The 16,783-nt window shown below is 42.7% G+C and overlaps 1 protein-coding gene across 8 annotated transcripts in view; it reads right to left on the bottom strand.

Annotated features, from left to right (window-relative positions):
- OLA1 (Obg like ATPase 1) overlaps window positions 1-15,799 on the bottom strand; it is a 120,955-nt gene extending 105,156 nt beyond the window's left edge. Inside the window, exons 1-5 of one of the 8 annotated variants that reach the window (XM_078394128.1) lie at window positions 15,683-15,799; window positions 14,058-14,158; window positions 11,077-11,224; window positions 10,514-10,657; window positions 6,385-6,512 (exon numbers count right to left, since the gene is read on the bottom strand). In XM_078394128.1, the coding sequence (XP_078250254.1) occupies window positions 6,385-6,512; window positions 10,514-10,657; window positions 11,077-11,114 (310 nt within the window). In that variant the 5' untranslated portion in view covers window positions 11,115-11,224; window positions 14,058-14,158; window positions 15,683-15,799. Of the gene's footprint in view, window positions 1-6,384; window positions 6,513-10,513; window positions 10,658-11,076; window positions 11,225-14,057; window positions 14,159-15,056; window positions 15,268-15,682 lie in introns of those variants that run through there. The other 7 variants (XM_078394133.1, XM_078394124.1, XM_072980222.2 and 4 more) reach the window with 7 other exon arrangements.
- Window positions 15,800-16,783: the final 984 nt, after the last annotated feature.

Genomic DNA, 16,783 nt, shown 5'->3' with positions numbered 1-16,783 from the left:
GTAACTTGACGCCTCACAATTATAAATCTGGTTGGATAGCTCAGTGAGTTAGGCATCTGGATGCGGAGCCAGAGACTGGAAGTTCAATTCCTCACTATGCATCCCAGTTTTTATATACACCTCCCACTCAGAAGCTGATCAATGATTTTTCTCGATATTTAGTTACCTGTGTTTCCTATTTCCCAAAATGCTTCAACAGAGAGAATACAGAACCTATCAAAATATATTGTGACAAATTTCCAAATCTTCTCTTTCACAAGAAGAAAATATTTTAATTTACAAGAAATAACTATGAAGGATAAATATCATACTGTATAATTTTGTGTCTGACCTTGCCCCAATACACTTTTGCATCTTATTTGTATTCATTCTTAAGTACTGAATAGCCTAGACAGAAAACTATTAAATCCCACACTAGTTGGCTGCTCACCTTTCATAATCAGCTTTTTAGCTGACTTAAAAGGGGATCTGAAACGCCACAAGTGCAGCATAGAATACAGTGTTCTCCTTGGGTCCGAGACACCATACCTAATCTTTAGCACAGGTCACATGTTCAATCAAAACTGTTCAAAAACTCTTCAGCAAAGCAAGGCATTAATCACTTTAAGCCTTTAGTAGCTGGAAATCTACTTGGCTACATGCATTATTATATTTGCACCTCTTGAACAATAAAAAGGAACTGTGATCTAAGTATAATGTGCAGACAATTAAGAGGTTTTAAATTCATCTCACAGTGAAATGTTAACATCTAAGTCAGAAGTTTCTGAAAACAATACAAATGCAGAAGTATGACAGCTTATGTGCAGCTGCACAAAGGCCACTGCCATAATTGCTGTAGGAAACCATACACAGAGAGGGGATGAGATGGGGTCCTGCTTTGTTCACTAAAATGGTGGTGCAATGGAGTGTGGCTGAGTGAAACCATCATACATTCCCCCCCCCCCCAGCTGCATGCAGTTCCAGCAATATCTATCAGCAGGGATGATTTCTACTTGGAGACCCTAAAATTATTGAGCTAGAATAAAAAGGAAAATATTGCAAAGATTAAATCTGAGTCCTATATTAAGCATTTCCAGAAAACTTGGAAGGCCATCAAATATTCAGCTATGGAAATTTTGTAAAATCTTAAAGCCGTCTCCACAATCATCATCATCATCCCACACCCTAAACGGGGCTCATTTGTCAAACATTAATTTTAAAAATTAGCTCTTAGGCAATATTAAAAAATGTATGTACAGTATGTTTTCAAATACAAAGATTACCAAAGAATACAACCATCAAGGGAAACACACTCAGAGATCTTTACATGGGTAAAAGTCAATACACCTAAAGGGGAAAATCAAAACTGTTTAAAACTGACCTCAGAAGAACAGAAGCAGTATTTGAATTTGTGTGCCCTTTCACAAGTTTTAATAGTTAGTGGGGTGGCAATAGTGTAATCAAGCACAATGCTGTATTCAAGACTTTTATTATTAGGTATCTCCTTGGGTAATCCAATGCAGCATGAACTCAGGACACTGACTGCCATTCTGAGTATTTCCAGAACGCGATAAACGTGTTAGAGCTGGCATAGCATTAATATCACAAAAACCTGCTGAAGATCCTTTTGAGCAGTTCACTGAAGGTTCAGATGCTTAAAGGACAGCTCACCTTTGGTTTTCTATGTTACTCTGAGCTAAATACAAATTTCACTCTGTAGCAAAGCATACTTTACAGAATATAATTAAAGATCCACATCTTAAACTATACAGTGAGAGCGCCAAGAGTCCACAGTGTATTTCAGACAGTTTACAACATGAAAAGTCATGCAAAAATGATAAAAAGTCCTCTTCTAGAGCAGTTACAAACACAGAATCAAGAATAACTCCTTCTGCTCTGATACGGCTGTACTGAATACAACCCTCAAAAGGAACAACAGGTATTCCTAAGTAAGACACCATGTCACAATAGAGAAAGGTCTAAGTGAGCCAGCTGTAGTCAGAAATTAAACCAGTGCTTCCTAATTTACATACAACAGGAGGCTAATTTAATAAAATTTGTAGTTTTCAACTACAGTGCATGACTGAATCAGGGAACGAGGTGGGTAGCATGTGGGCACAACATCTGTTCACAGCCTAATAAGCTATGGTCATCATCCCAGGCCCTGCCCCAAAGGCTACAGTCTGCATGGATTTATCCACAAGGGAGATTTTTCAGTGGAGCGTCCTGTCTATAAAGGTCCTCTTTTATGGACCTTTCCAGACCACTCAAGAACCTTCTTATTCTCTCCATCACAGTAATTCAATTTATGCTTTATTGCCAGTTGCATTAGGCTCTGCCCACAAATAGACAGACAGACAGACAGACAGACAGACAGATAGATACACACACACACATATACAGCGTGTATATATGTATATGTGTGTGTGTGTGTGTGTGTGTGTGTGTGTGTGTGTGTGTGTGTGTGTGTGTGTGTGTGTGTGTGTGTGTGTGTGTGTGTGTGTATATATATATATATATAGAGAGAGAGAGAGAGAGAGAGAGAGAGAGAGCGCTTTCGCTTCACATTTTACATTTTATCGTGATTATATATGTTGACTTTTGGATTTTATTAACCATATTATTCTGCTTCCATTACATACAGCATTCTGAGAAGCTAAGCTATAGCATGCCATGTAAGACTGATAAACAAAACAATGTCTTAATGAATGTATAGGACTACCTGCCCTCTACCTATGCTTCTCTTTTCCCTTCACCCTGTATGCTTAGTTAAGCTTTATCTTAGAGCAACATATATTTAATTCTGGAAGAATACTGCTTTGATTATAAAATTTCCTTATAAAAGTCATGTAGATATGGTGTATTAATGGATTCGGGTGCCACCCTGCAATGCATGTACACTTCCTTTTTTTGTACCACTGTACAAGTTAAACTTGCTTTAAATGTAAACCTCATATCACAAAGGTCCCAGAAGTCTAATAATCCTGTAAAAGCTACCCTCAATTTCCTGTCAGTCAGGGAAACACTAAAAATTTTGTGCAAGGATATACACATCTGGAAGAAAACACTGATGCACCATGATGTAAAAACATCACAACTACACATTTCACCACACTTGAGCAGCAGCATCTGGCTATGCATACAGAGGAATCACCATGGGAAAATCATCTCCAATGAAAGAGAAAGTGCATGGCAGCACATTATTATTTAACCCTTTTGAAAGCTAGAGCTTTCAAAAATTGTGACAGCAATACAGAGAGATTCTTTAAAAAGAACAAACAACATATTTTCTACTAGAGATGTAAAATTTCTGAAAATTTGCATTTTTTCCAGAAAAACAGATCAGTGGATGTGAAATACATACAGAGATGTAAAATTTCCAAAAAAATTGCATTTTTTCCAGGGGGGGGGGAACATTTTTTTCCATTTTTTTCTGGGGGAAATGGAAATTTTTGATCTCTGTTTGCTACTGGGAAAGAATCTTGACATAGTTAAACTGCTAAAAAATCTGTAAAGACTAGGTAAGATTTCTCTCTCTCTCTCTCTCTCTCTCTCTCTCTCTCTCTCTCTCTCTCTCTCTCTCTCTCTCAGCCATGCTTCCAAGCATAGTTTTTTTAAGAGATAAGCACCCATGTATGCTTAGATATATCTTCAGCTATATTTAGTGTCCATGTAAAAACAGATATAGATTTACAAACTAAAAAAAGCCATCTCCTCTCCTGGCTCAAGCAGCACAGAGTCACTTCATTCTGACTCGATGTAAGAATTAAAATACAGCAAGAATCAGACATCCATATTGTCATATTGGCTCCCATGGGGAAAATAGATATAAGGCCACAGTCATGTCATAACTGATGCTTCATTTCCGTGTTGTTGTTGTTGTTTTTAAATCAAAAGCAGTCAATAGTATAAAGCCAGTTTTGAAGCAAAAGTATAAGAGCTGACTAGACAAAGTAATTTTATTAGTCGAAGTCTTCTTGTGCAATTTAAGCAAGGGGGTAAATTTCAGTCCATTCCTTGCCAATAAATAAAGAGCCCCCACTGCATTCATAGGGACAAGCACACATTCACCAAGCCAGCATGTGCATGCACCCTGATGAACTGCAGCAGAGAACAAATCCAAATGTACAACTTTGCTTACATTAGACAACAGGTTTTCAGCCATTGTTTCACTGCTTTATTGATCTTGGAGAAAAAGCTTTAGGTACATAAATTTACTCATGTTGGTAATGGCATTCACCAAATACCCAATCTAATGTCACTTAGATCAGTGGTTCTTAACCTGTGCGATATCAGCCCACAGAGGGCGATTTCGTTTTTCAGGGAGCGATGGAATGAAAAGGGGCGACGCAGGGATGAAGGAACAGAAGGGGGTGATACGGGGGTCATGGAGCCACCACCGCCATTGAGGAACTTATCATCACCCCCCTCCCCACGCCGCCGGATCCAGAGAAGCTGGTGCTGGCAGTGGATGTGGTGTGCCGGCACCGCCATTGAGGAAGTTATCATCACCCCCCCCTCCCTGTGGCACTGCGGCACCACCACTGCAGGGAGGGGGGCGATGATAACTTCCTCAATGGCTCAAGGGGGCAGTTCTTTCAAAAAGGTTAAGAACCACTGACTTAAATGACATATTATCAACTGTGACTCAGCAAATCCCATCCAAATAATCCTTATCTACAAATTATTTATTTATTCATTTAAAATATATGTTTATGCCACCTTTCTCCCCAAAATGACCCCAAGCAATATCAACAATTGATTGTAGAAATGGAATCTGATCCACTAACATCATCACAACAGTGAACTACGGAATTTTAGAGCTGGAAGGGTCAACTAGTCCAACTCAATCCAACTCCATGCCAAAGCTGAAAATTCGCAACAGACAAGTGGCGTCTGTTTCTAAATCATCAATAAAAGAGACCATCACTCTTCAAGGCAGATGATTCTACTGTTGACAGGTCTTACTGTCAGGAAGTTCTCCCTAAAGTTCAGGTAAAATCTTTCTTCTAGTTTGACTCCATTACTTCCGGTCCCACCCTCTGGGAGTTAGAGAAAAAAGCTTGCTTCCCGCGACAGTCCTTCAGATGTTTGACGATGGCTATCACCTCACTTCTCCATCTTCTCTTCTTGAGTCTAAACCTACCCAGTTCTCGTTTCCTTTTGTCATTGATACAGAACTGCAATTTCTTTCCTAACTAAAATCAGAACTAACACATTTCTTGAGGGAAAAAAAATACCAGATTAGTTCATGTCACCAACAGCATGGCTCTCAACCCTAGAACTGTGAAAGGAGGGCAATATCATCCCATCCCAGAGAGATTTGCAAAGTCTCCTCCAAAATAGTTCAGCGGGTTTTTTTGGAAGTATGCAGAGGACTACAAGGAGAAGGAAGGTATCTTGTAAATTCTACTTGTACTGGGTTAGATTCGGCCCTGACGCTTGAACTGCCAGTCACAGCTTTACCAAAACTGTAGATAAATTCACATACATACATACCTTAATATCACTTCCTTCCAATACATTTTTAAAATTGTTAAATAGGCTTGGATTCTGACACCTGAAGTTCATGGGGTTTACTTCCAGTGGAAAGGACAAAATTTCTTCCCAAACATTCAGCATTTCCCCCTTTCTATTAAAATTTTCCCCTTTAACATGGACTGCTAATAACATATCATGAGCCACTGTTGCATCCAAATTACAGAAACTCTGGGTACATGAGATATTCAAAGGGCAGTGTTACTACTGCGATCTCCAATAAGTTTCTACCATTTTTCAGGATTTGAACCCTAGTCTTCTAAGTCCTAGTCTGTCATCCTGTTGAACAACACCACATTGGCTATCAATGGGAACTTCTATACCAATCCAAAACAATACAAAAAGTGAAAACATTTCAATATCTCAGAGAACAATGACTCTTCCTATCAGACTATTGGAGGTTGGGAAGTTTAAAACCTGTAACTATAAAAGGATTTTTTTTTAAAAAAAAAAGTTATACTTGTTCTTCAAAAAGTAATGGATTGTGTTTATTACATTACAACCATAATGTGATTTAGTTATCTCACAGTTACTGCAAAGAGACATGTAATAATTAACTTGTTATTTGTAACTAATTAAGTTTCAAGCTCTGGATTGCTTACTGTACTCAAAATATTCTACTTGTACTATAAACTAAGGAAGAACCATACAACAGAAAGGGAACTTCAAATTTTCAACTCTGTAGTTCCCTCATATTTCTTTTTCATCTAATGCAATGGAGAGAAGTATTGAAACAAATCTGAGCTGAAGGAATATGCTTTCGTTGAGGTACTTTTTAAGAGGTTTTTCAATCTGATCTTTCTTACATGAATAACAGAAGCCCCTTCCTTAAGTAACATTAAAATCTTAAAAGTCAAATGTACATACGCAGTAGATGAAAGATTCCATCACAGGCGCTAATGTGCGACAAAAAGGCATTTCCTAGTCCCTGTCCAGCATGTGCTCCTTTCACAAGGCCAGCAATATCCACTACATTCAGAAAAGCCGGAATTTTGCTGAAAGATAATTCAAGGTTTTAGTAATTAATAGTCTGTGCCATTAATTATGGTATCACTTTTTTTGTTGTTGCAATTATCTATAAACAAGTATCTCTAAACAAGTACAACAGACTTCAGGATTCTATACAGCCTTGTCAGAGCAAACAGCTCCTCAAGATCACAGCACTCAACTTACAGGTTTCTCACATACCTAGTGTATATTTGTCAGGATGGGGGCACAAGGAAAGTAATGTTAGCTTTTACATAGAAATCCAAAGATTTCAGTGCAATGTGAAAAGAGAAGAATGGGATGGGGAAGGTTTTGATATGTCCATAAAATAGTTCGGGGCTACACAATGTCCTCTTACTGATAGACAAAAAGAATTTAAAGAGGCCCATGGTCAGAGAGACTCAAAGTCACCTTTTCGTTATATGAATACTTAACAAGACTTCAATAATGAGGAACATAAGAAAGGATATTGGCCAAGAAAGATAATCGTTCTTTCGAGGCAAAGAGCTCAGGAACTCCAGCACCAACCAAAGCCAATGAACAGGCGAATTACGAACTTCATTAGCCTCTAGACCCGTTTCATGACAGACTCTGCAAAGCTGAGCTGGGCAAACATTTCTAGAATTTGATTCCAAACAGCATAATGCACGGTTTGGTCACATTCTGTAATACAAGACAAAGAATTCCAGAGTGTTGTGCACTGGCTCAGTCCAAAGACAAATATGGAGCTCAAGGCACGGTCTGGGGGTAGGCAATGCAAACCTCCTGAAGCTGAACAGGCCCCGAACTGGTCAGCGCCTGGATGGGAAACCACTGAGAAATCCTATGGACTCTGCCTTCAGCTCCACGGAAGAAAAGCAGTATATAAATGAATAATGAAACAACTATTTCTAGACTGAAAGACACAGGCAGACCTGTTGATAGGTGGTTTCTTTCAACATCCTTAGGTTTCCTGCCTGCATCACCCCAGAAGCAGCTTTTACGTGAACGTTTGTGAATGCTAAAGAGACACTGCTTCTTTTTAGTGATATAGGTGTTCTCACATGTTCAGGTTTTAATAAAGAATATAACCCTTCAGAGCACATCCGGGCAACCTGTGCTCCAAATGCCAGCACTCAGCCATTCCAGCGGTGGTCCACAGAGGCCGAGGGGACCTCACCCATTTCCCCCATTGGTCAATAATCAACACAGTGGAACAAAACAGATCACTCTTTCCCTGCTGGCAGTGGCAGAGGAATTGCAATCTTGAAAACGATTTTCCCTTTACAAAAATCAGGTTCATAAAAAATCTAAAAATAACAACTGAAACATTTCCCTCAAGTTTTTCAGGTTCACTGACTAAATAATAAATTATCATTTTTTTTACTACAATTCTGGTTGGGACAAGCTATTAAAATTCAAAAGAAAAATATTGTACAAAGCAATCTTTCTCTATTTGTATCAAAGCACTGCACATTTTAACATTACGGACACATCTGAAATAAAGAAAAAATTAAAAAAACAAATTAAAATGTTAAAATTATTAGACCATTTTTACCAGAAGCAAGCTACTTCAAAAGCATTATCTCAGCCATTTGCTAGATCTCCCTTTTGTGCACATGGTGGAGCATAAGTGCTGCACTGATTGAATTTCTCCACAGTCACAGAAAACTTATCTTGTGCTCAAGTGACCCCATTTTACTTGATTATTCTTTGATCTTTCTACTTCGCTATTCAGTGACTTGCAAATGGCCCAGAGTCTTGTCTTTGTGGGAGACATCATTCAGCATTCATCTATATTTGGCAAGGTGAGTTTCTTTTGCTCTCCATAGCCTAGCCTCTTCTGGTTCAATAGTTACAGCTTGAGATGTGTGAAGAAAGTCTTTCCTTGATTTTAACCCTTGTTTAAGCGGTTGGTGCAAATGAAGAGGATACGGTAGCTGCTATAATACCTTATTTTTCCATTTTTGGCTAGCACCTCTCGACATACAGAGAGGCAATGACTATCAGCAGGGTAGGTTTCAGGCAGCCAGTAATAATCCCGTATGATTCATTAAGTGCTACCTCCACTTGTTTGGTACTTGATGATTTATACTAAACGGCACTAGCATATTGTTATTGAATAGCACAGGGACAAAGCTCTCGTTCTTATTGTTTGTGGGTGTGCACCCTTGTCTGACCCAACTGGTTCCTTAAGTATGTTACTTCTGGTAGCAACTTTCTGTTGGGTGTTTAGACAATGTTTCCTGCAGGTCACGGTTTATCTCAAAGTGACACCGAAATACTTTGGGATAGGGCAGTGTTCCAAAACCTTGCCTTCCCAAGTAAACTGGAGCTCTTCTCTGCTTTTTAAGTGCATGGTATGGACTTATGCTTTTAAAGGGTTTGCTTTCAGCTGGTTCACCATACAAAGCAATGCCTTCAGACAAAAGTGGTATTAAAGGACATATGGGCTTAACAGCACAAGTCAGAATCCCTACCAAAACAAATTTTACAATAAATTGCTTAAGAAATTATACAAAATGACAACTCTGACTTGTTAGTATCTCTATCATTTATAGTGAATACATGCCAGGCAAAATTCTGTGTATTTACTAGAAATTTCTATAACTGATAGAAAGCACTCATATCTAGAACAAAACTGAGAAACCACCAAAACTTTTGAATAGTAAAAAAATGTTCCTGACTTATAATTTTAAAAGTAGGTACTGATCTTCAACAAGAACAACATTTTAGAGTATGTGGCTATAGGAAAATGGGGCATTTACTATATGTATATCATCTTGATGCATAAAATATTTGGAAATTAATTTAAGTGTATTTTAACTCATGTGGAACTTGACCTTACTCAGACTACTTTCTAGCAAAAATGACTTAACAGAACACAAAATGAAGAGAGCAACGAGGGGCCTGGAACTCAATACAGCTTTAATTAAAAGTGAAATTGTCAGCCTGCAAGTCCCACAGCCTTCCTTCAGACTAGCTTTCTACTAACCATTCTAACAATCATATCCTAAGTTCTCCACATCAAAAGCAGCCTATAAGAATGCCACCATCCCACCCCGCTATTTGCCAACATACAGTCCATAGGAACTGTTAAAAGGCATGTGCTGTGCCCACATAAACACCATCAAAACTCAACGCTGCCCACCGAAACACAACCCCTTGGAAAAAGGAATTAAACAGATTGGGGTGCTGCCACAGAAAAGGCCCTGCTCCCTATTCTAATCAAGCCTCCTTCAGTGATGAGACATGCAACAGCAATATATAACAGTCTTTACAGCCACATGTGTGTGCTAAGAATCATATTCAAGTAGAAATGCTTTTGTAAAGTGGAAGACAAACCAAAGGTACATAAGAATAAAATAAATGCATCTGCAGATTTGACCACAAAATGGTTTCAAATTATGTGAAGAATGTGTTTTTTTTATTTTAAGTATGAAATCTTTCAAATTTGATTAATGCTGAAAAGTGGTCCAAATCTCTAAAATTACTCAGGTAGTACAAAATGTTTAAAAACAATTACAGTAGCAAGATTAATATTTACAAAGAATTGGAAAAGTGACAAACAAATTAATCTTGAATATTGGTATAAAGAAATGTGGAACTTAGCAATCAAGGATAAGTTAATGTGTGAAATGAAAATAAGAAGGAGAATGACAAAGTTTAACTATTTCAAAGACGTATGGAAATTATATTTGGAGTGTGCATTTTCAAAAGGGAAACGTTATATATAGTCCAGCAGAAGAATCAATGTATTTTTGGAGGGGGTGAAAAGGTATATCGATGCATATTTCTGGTCACCTGGTCCCAAGGGTGAAGGTAGTGGCATGGGTGGGGATAGTCCAATGTATATTGCCTGTAGCTATTATTGTATTTGTATTTTAGTTTTAATATCAAATCATTTTTTAAAGAATGCTTAAAGACTCTGAAAAAGACACTGCAGACATATTGAACTTTGATGCTGAGAAAGTTACCACTTCAAGTAGAAACAAACAAATGGGAAAAAAACAAAGTTTTTTTTTTTTACCTTGGAGGCTTGTGGTACTGGCAAAGGAAATCAAATCTTTCATCTGGCACAGGGACTCTGCTTTCATTTGGGTCAATTGTGCAAAAAGGGAAGTTCTCTGCTGCTGCTTGACTCTTGGTTAAAACATTGAAAAAGGTGGATTTCCTGAAGAAGAACAGAAAGGAGATTCCAGTTTTGAACCCGTTTCCTCTTAATGCTGCATATGCAAGAAGACTAAGTGTATATTGGTGCCGGACACTGGATACCACAATGCTCTTTCTGTATGGCCCTTGCACCCTTCTGCTACAAGAAGGACAAGGGGGGAGGGGGACTAAGCCTCTCCTTGTTTCCAACGGAGCCCCTGAATCCCTCAAAGTCTGAATAGTTATAGTTCAGAAAAATCATTAAAAACGTGCAATCCTTCAGTTTCTAATAAGGCACTCAGGGAACCCCAAGAGACATTAGCTCTCTCCCTCAACCAAATCCAGAAGACAATATATGTCCCCTGAGGCAGAGTTCCCATTTTGGGTGGCCCTCCTCAGTTCACACGGAAACGTCCAAGATAATATAATAACTGCCATCACCTCAGAACAGCAGAGCTGAAAGGGACCCTCTGGGTCATGGAATCCAGCCCCTCTGAAGGAGGCAAAGATGCGGGGAATCGAACTCCCAAACTCTGGCTCCACCACCAGACACCTAAGCCACTGAGGTCTCCAGCAGTTGCTTGCCACTCTAATATTGGTAGAGGCAAAAAGGGGTTGGGAGCAGATTTTAGGAAGACGGGAAGGAACACGGTAACTATTTACACATAACTGTATTTGCATAACTCCTTACTTCAAGGTCTGACATCTTCAAACAAGGATCCTAGGAGCATACTGAAAGTTAGCATAACTCGAACCTTCAAGAATCAAATTTGTGAAGGTGACAGATGGATTATTCAAACAGCAATATACAAAGTATGCAGTATATTGCCTTCATCACATGGCCCAGAAGAAGGTCCACATAGTCCAGCATCCTATTTTGTATACGGAAAGGTCCATCAGATACCCCAGCAAAGCCCACAAGCAGGACTTCAAACAACATTGAATGACCTCTCCCTTCTTTACTCCCCAGCAAGCTGCATTCAGTGCAACTGATCACATACATAGCTTAAAACAATATTTTTGGGGGCACAACATCCATGTGAAAACTAATGCTCCTGGAACAAAAAAAGTAAATAACTACCGTACATTCTTATTTCATAACAAAACATGATGGGATTTGGTGAACTCCAGCTCACCGTCATCAGCAAACCTGTGGAAACCACACATTCTGTAACAAGTCAGGATTTCTTAACCACACACATTCTCAACCCACTCTTTGTTGCTGGCTTAAGAACTCTGGCTTGTTTAAACCCAAGACTGGCATTGATGCCACTGGCCTGCAACAAGGGCTTGTTCTTATCTTGTGACCCCACTCGTGCACCATAAAAGAGAAGCTCACAGAAGAAGGGGGGAAGGGGGGGAGAACAAAGTAGTAACAAACCAAAATTGAAGAAGACAAGCTACAGCTCATCTATGTCACTCGAGCAACTAGAGGTACCATTTGTAAGACTTATAGTAATGTGCAACCATATCCATTATATTAATCTGCATTACATGCCATCAAGTCAAATTCCAACTTACAGCATTCTCAGGAAGGTTCCCGAGGCAGGTGAGATATTGAAGGAGTGGTTTTACTGGTGCTGCTCCCCAGGGAATTTCTATGGCAGAGCAGGGAATCGAACCCAAGTCTGCCAGATCCTACTTGGAAACTATCTACAGTGCTACACTGGCTCTGTACTTAATCTACATCTGCTAAAACAGCTCAACCATTTTGGCTTAAATAAGAGAACCTTCTTCCATGTTGGCTCAGTTTTCCGCATCTTTTTATACCTTGCACAAACAGCAGGACACAGGGAGCGCTTGAAAAGTTAGTCTGTCCTGCATTAGAGCACAACTGGAGACCACCAAATATCTCCATTAAGCAAACTGGAAAGGGGGTAAAATACTGAAGAAAACTGTTTTCTAGGACATTTAATCTGATTGAGATCACATTCTATATGTTTTCTAAGCAAGCTTACAGTAAAAAAAAATAGCATTATCCTTTAAGATCACATTCTCAAGCACATGCCTATAATACAATAAAAACAGCTGCCAGCTATCATCAACAGAGCTTCTAATCTTTTAGGAATTTTCATTAATACTAATTAATCTCCTAATATAATGCCTACAAATAAATTGGTTTGTTTTTGATAACCATGGTTACAAATGCAAAACATTTATTTTTAATTTCTACAGTTAAATGCAGCAAATGAGCAACATGACGTGTGCGCTGACAACAGTTTGTGTTGAAGCACAATTATATTATAAACAATTGGACAAAACTTTCACTAACCAACATATACGGTATTTCAAGTTTCCTTTGAACCTGTCAAGTCCTAATTTTCTACTCAAATAATTCTAACCCTTCTTTCTTTCTTCCGGTGCCATTTTCATGGTTTCAGTTGTGCAGCTCTCTCTGTCCCAAACAAGATCTCCTTCCTACATTAACCAGGCAACTTTCTTCTTAAGCAAAGTCTCTTTAACTACCAAAAATCATCTTTTACATTTCTCTCTATTGCTACCCAACTGTCTCCTACACAATTTCCAATGTTTATCTATCAAATCTTCAGTTATTCCCCTCCTAAGTAGAATTCTTGACCTAGGTCTACAGCGAGGAAGTTATCAGTTCTGTAGAATATCTATGACACTCTTAACACTAAATATTTGAGAGTGAGGGTGTAAACAACTGCCTTTGTCAATCAGAGTTTAAATATTCTGGTAATAATCAGAGGATGACAATTGAATGACAATTATACTCTTCTATGTGTGGCGTAAGAAATTCAATAATGTTCATCCTGCAACAGGTAAGTTAGAAGGTGTACCTAACATGCTTACAGTGTCGCACTGCTTTTTAATGAGAAATACTTTATTTCCCTTACTTCTGCACTCTTTTCAAAACAATCTAAGACAGTAGATATATTTTCATCATATTTAATTAAACGAAACACAGACGTATCTTTTCACTCACACCTCTGCTTTAACATAACTCCTTCCTAGCAAATTTATATTTAAAAGTCACACCTTTACCTTTCATTTTTAAAGACAAGTAGCTGGATACTTAATTAGAACATATTTGGAAAAGGCAGTCGCTCCATGATGAACAGTGTTATGCTATTAGCACAATACAAGTCTTTTGTAATAAAACTATTATTATTTCGTTCATTAGAACAGCAGCGATCATGCATCCATCAAGCTGTGCATGAAGCCAGTTGCTATCCCTGGCTTCTGCTTGGAAACAGCAACAACAGCAGGTCACAACATATGTTTCATTCACAAGGTACCTAATTCAACTAAAAAGCAAGCATAGGCTCCGGGAAGGACCTCCACATGCAATCAATACCCTTTCCCCGTGGCAGGGCGCTTGCTGCTAAAAAGATAGGACTCCTCGAAGGTAGGCGGCCTTCCGATTCCCTCCAGAGTGACTCAGCAAAGGCATCACCTACCCGACGTTTGGCAAGCCGACGATGCCAATTTTCAGGGACGTCCCGAATCTTCCGATGATCGGATGGGGTTTCGCCCCGTCCCCTCCCTTCTTCGGGGGCATCTGCAAAGGAGAGGCAGACCAGGCGGAGGAGGAAGGTGAGGCGGCCGCACTTTCTCACCCGCCACTAACTCGCCCCCGCGGGTCCCTTCGGGCAGCTGGCAGAGACCTGCTCGGGAGCCAGGGCCACGCCGGGGCGCCCGGCGAAGAGCAGGCGGCAGAGGCAGCCTTCGGGGACGGCAAGCGGGGCCGCCGCCGCCACCACCCAGCCCGCCCGCCCCCGCTCTAGGGAGCAGCTGCACCTGAGCGCCGTGGCCTCGGGCGGCCAAGTCCCGGCCGGGCGACAAATAGCCGCCTCCCAGCCCAAGCCCGGGCTGCCCACCGAGTCCCCGCCGGCCCGGACGTGGGCGGCTCGCTCAGAGGGACAACCCCGGCGGCTCCAGGGCTCCGGGACCGGCCGGGCCCGCCTCCCCGGGCGGACAGGATCCGGAGCCCCGCCGCGCCCCTCCCGCTCTCCAACGCGCCTGCCCGCCTCGAAGCCTCGGGTGTTCCCCGCCGCCGCTGCTCCCTGCAGGCGCCGCGAAGGGCAGGCGTCCCTCCGGGCCTCCCCGGCCAGGCAGGCAGGCAGGCAGGCAGGGCGTCCTCTCCCCCCCCCCCCGCTCCCCAGCCTGGCAGGGCTGTGCCCCGGGCCCCGCCGGGAGGAGCTCCAAGGGGGCAAGCGGGTAGCCGCCTCCCTCTGGGCCTGGGCCCCGCCGCCCGCTTGGCAGGCCGAGGAAGAGGGAGGCGAGCCGGCGAGCGGGGCCCACGCACACACGCCCCGCACGCCCCGGGCCTCCTCGAGGGGCAGCCCCGCGCCTCTTGCCGCCGCTTCCCCCCCCCCCCGGGAGGCATGGGGACGGGAACCCCCGCGAGGCACCGCCCGCCCCTCCCGTTCTCGCTCCCTCGCGCAAGGCTCCCCCACCTTTGCTGCTGCTGCTGCTGCTGCTGCCGGAGGAGGGACAGCGGGATCCCACGCGCTGCCGGCAAGGCAAAGGCAAGGCCCGGGAGCCGGGGTAACACACACACCGTCCCTTCCTTCCTTCCTGCTCGTGCGCGCTCACGCGGCCACGCTCCCCGCCTGGGCAGGAGGCAAGAGCAGCCGGCGGAACAGGCGGGCTGCGCTTCCCTCCTGGGCGGGGCCTGGCGAGGGGAAAGGGCGCGGGAAGAGGGGAGGGGGAGGGGAAAGGGCCCCACCTGGAGCAGCCCCCCGCCCCCCCCCCCAGCTGGGGTGCACTTGGGGTCGGTGGGGGGAGCCTTTGGGGGAGCCCGAGGGGAAGAGCGGGTGCTTCACGTTGCCCTCCTCCCTTCCGCCGTCGGATCCCTGTGGCCGGGAGCCCCGAAGGGCGACCGAGGGAGAAGCCGCTCTCCCTTCCTGGCCTGCGATGGAGTCGGCGAGACCCAAGGACGGAAGAGCGCCGGTGGCCCCTTCCCGGACCACAGCGGAGGCCACCCGCGCCCTCCCCCGAAGCGGTCTCCAAGCCGTCTTGGACAACAAGAACGCCTCCCCCTCCGCCCAAGCCCAAGCCCCCCCCACACACACACACTTGCCTACGGAAGGTGAGACTGGACGTGGTCGAGTGGGAAGGATGCTCTTCCCTGCGGTGGGAACTGATGATTATTGCTTTGAGAACGCCCTTGGGAGCCCTTTGACGGAATGGTGGTATGGGGGGGGGATGCCTGGAAAGAGCAGGAGGGGAGAACTTGGAAGAGGAAAGAGAATAAAAAGGAGGAAGACTGCAGAACTGGACATGGCCCCCTTCCACCACTGCCCTTCTGTCCATCCACTTCATGGGCCACCAACCCTGTCCCCCCCCCCAACAAGGGATGAAATTGAGGACAGGTTTTCTTCACACCTCTCAAGCTCTGAATATTAAACTAGAAGAGGCCAGGCTAGACCTGTGGAGAGCAACAACAAGCATGAAGGGATGAATGCTCAAGAGTATCTCCCACCAGGACAAGGCTCTGGCTGGACCACCTGGAAGTAGCTTTGTTGTTGTTTAGTCCTGTCCGACTCTTCGTGACCCCATGGGCCAGAGCACGCCAGGCCCTCCTGTCTTCCACTGCCTCCTGGAGTTTGGTCAAATTCATGTTTGTCGCTTCGATGACACTGTCCAGCCATCTCGTCCTCTGTCGTCCCCTTCACCTCTTGCCTTCACACTTTCCCAACATCAGGGTCTTTTCGAAGGAGTCTTCTCTTCTCATGAGATGGCCAAAGTATTGGAGCCTCAGCTTCAGAATCTGGCCTTCCAGGGAGCACTCAGGGTTGATTTCATTCAGAATGGAGGAAGTAGCTTAGTAGATTTCAAAGCAAAATAGGAAGATCAAAGAGTAATTGGGTAAAATAGGGCTACTTGGAAACAGGGCAAATTTTCTGTGACTGTAGAGAAATGCAGTCAGTGCAGCACTTGCATGCATGCAATTTATGCCCCATGTGTACAAAAGCAGATCTAGCAAATGGCCAAGAAAACACTATTGAAGTAGCCCACTTCTGATCAAAAACAATCTAATTCTCTTAACAGAGGAGGAGGAAGAGAAGAAGAAGAAGAAGCAAAAGAAAGAAAAAGGATGAAAGAAAAAAATTTTTGTTTATAAGTCAGTTTCTGAGAAGCAGGTGCTAATTCTTTCTATAGATTTTTTTTCTCATCACAT

The sequence above is a fragment of the Pogona vitticeps genome, chromosome 1, assembly GCF_051106095.1.
Source record: "Pogona vitticeps strain Pit_001003342236 chromosome 1, PviZW2.1, whole genome shotgun sequence".
Classification (NCBI taxonomy): Eukaryota; Metazoa; Chordata; class Lepidosauria; order Squamata; family Agamidae; genus Pogona; species Pogona vitticeps.
Note: the sequence above shows the minus strand (reverse complement) of the source record. Positions and strands in the feature narration are given on the sequence as shown.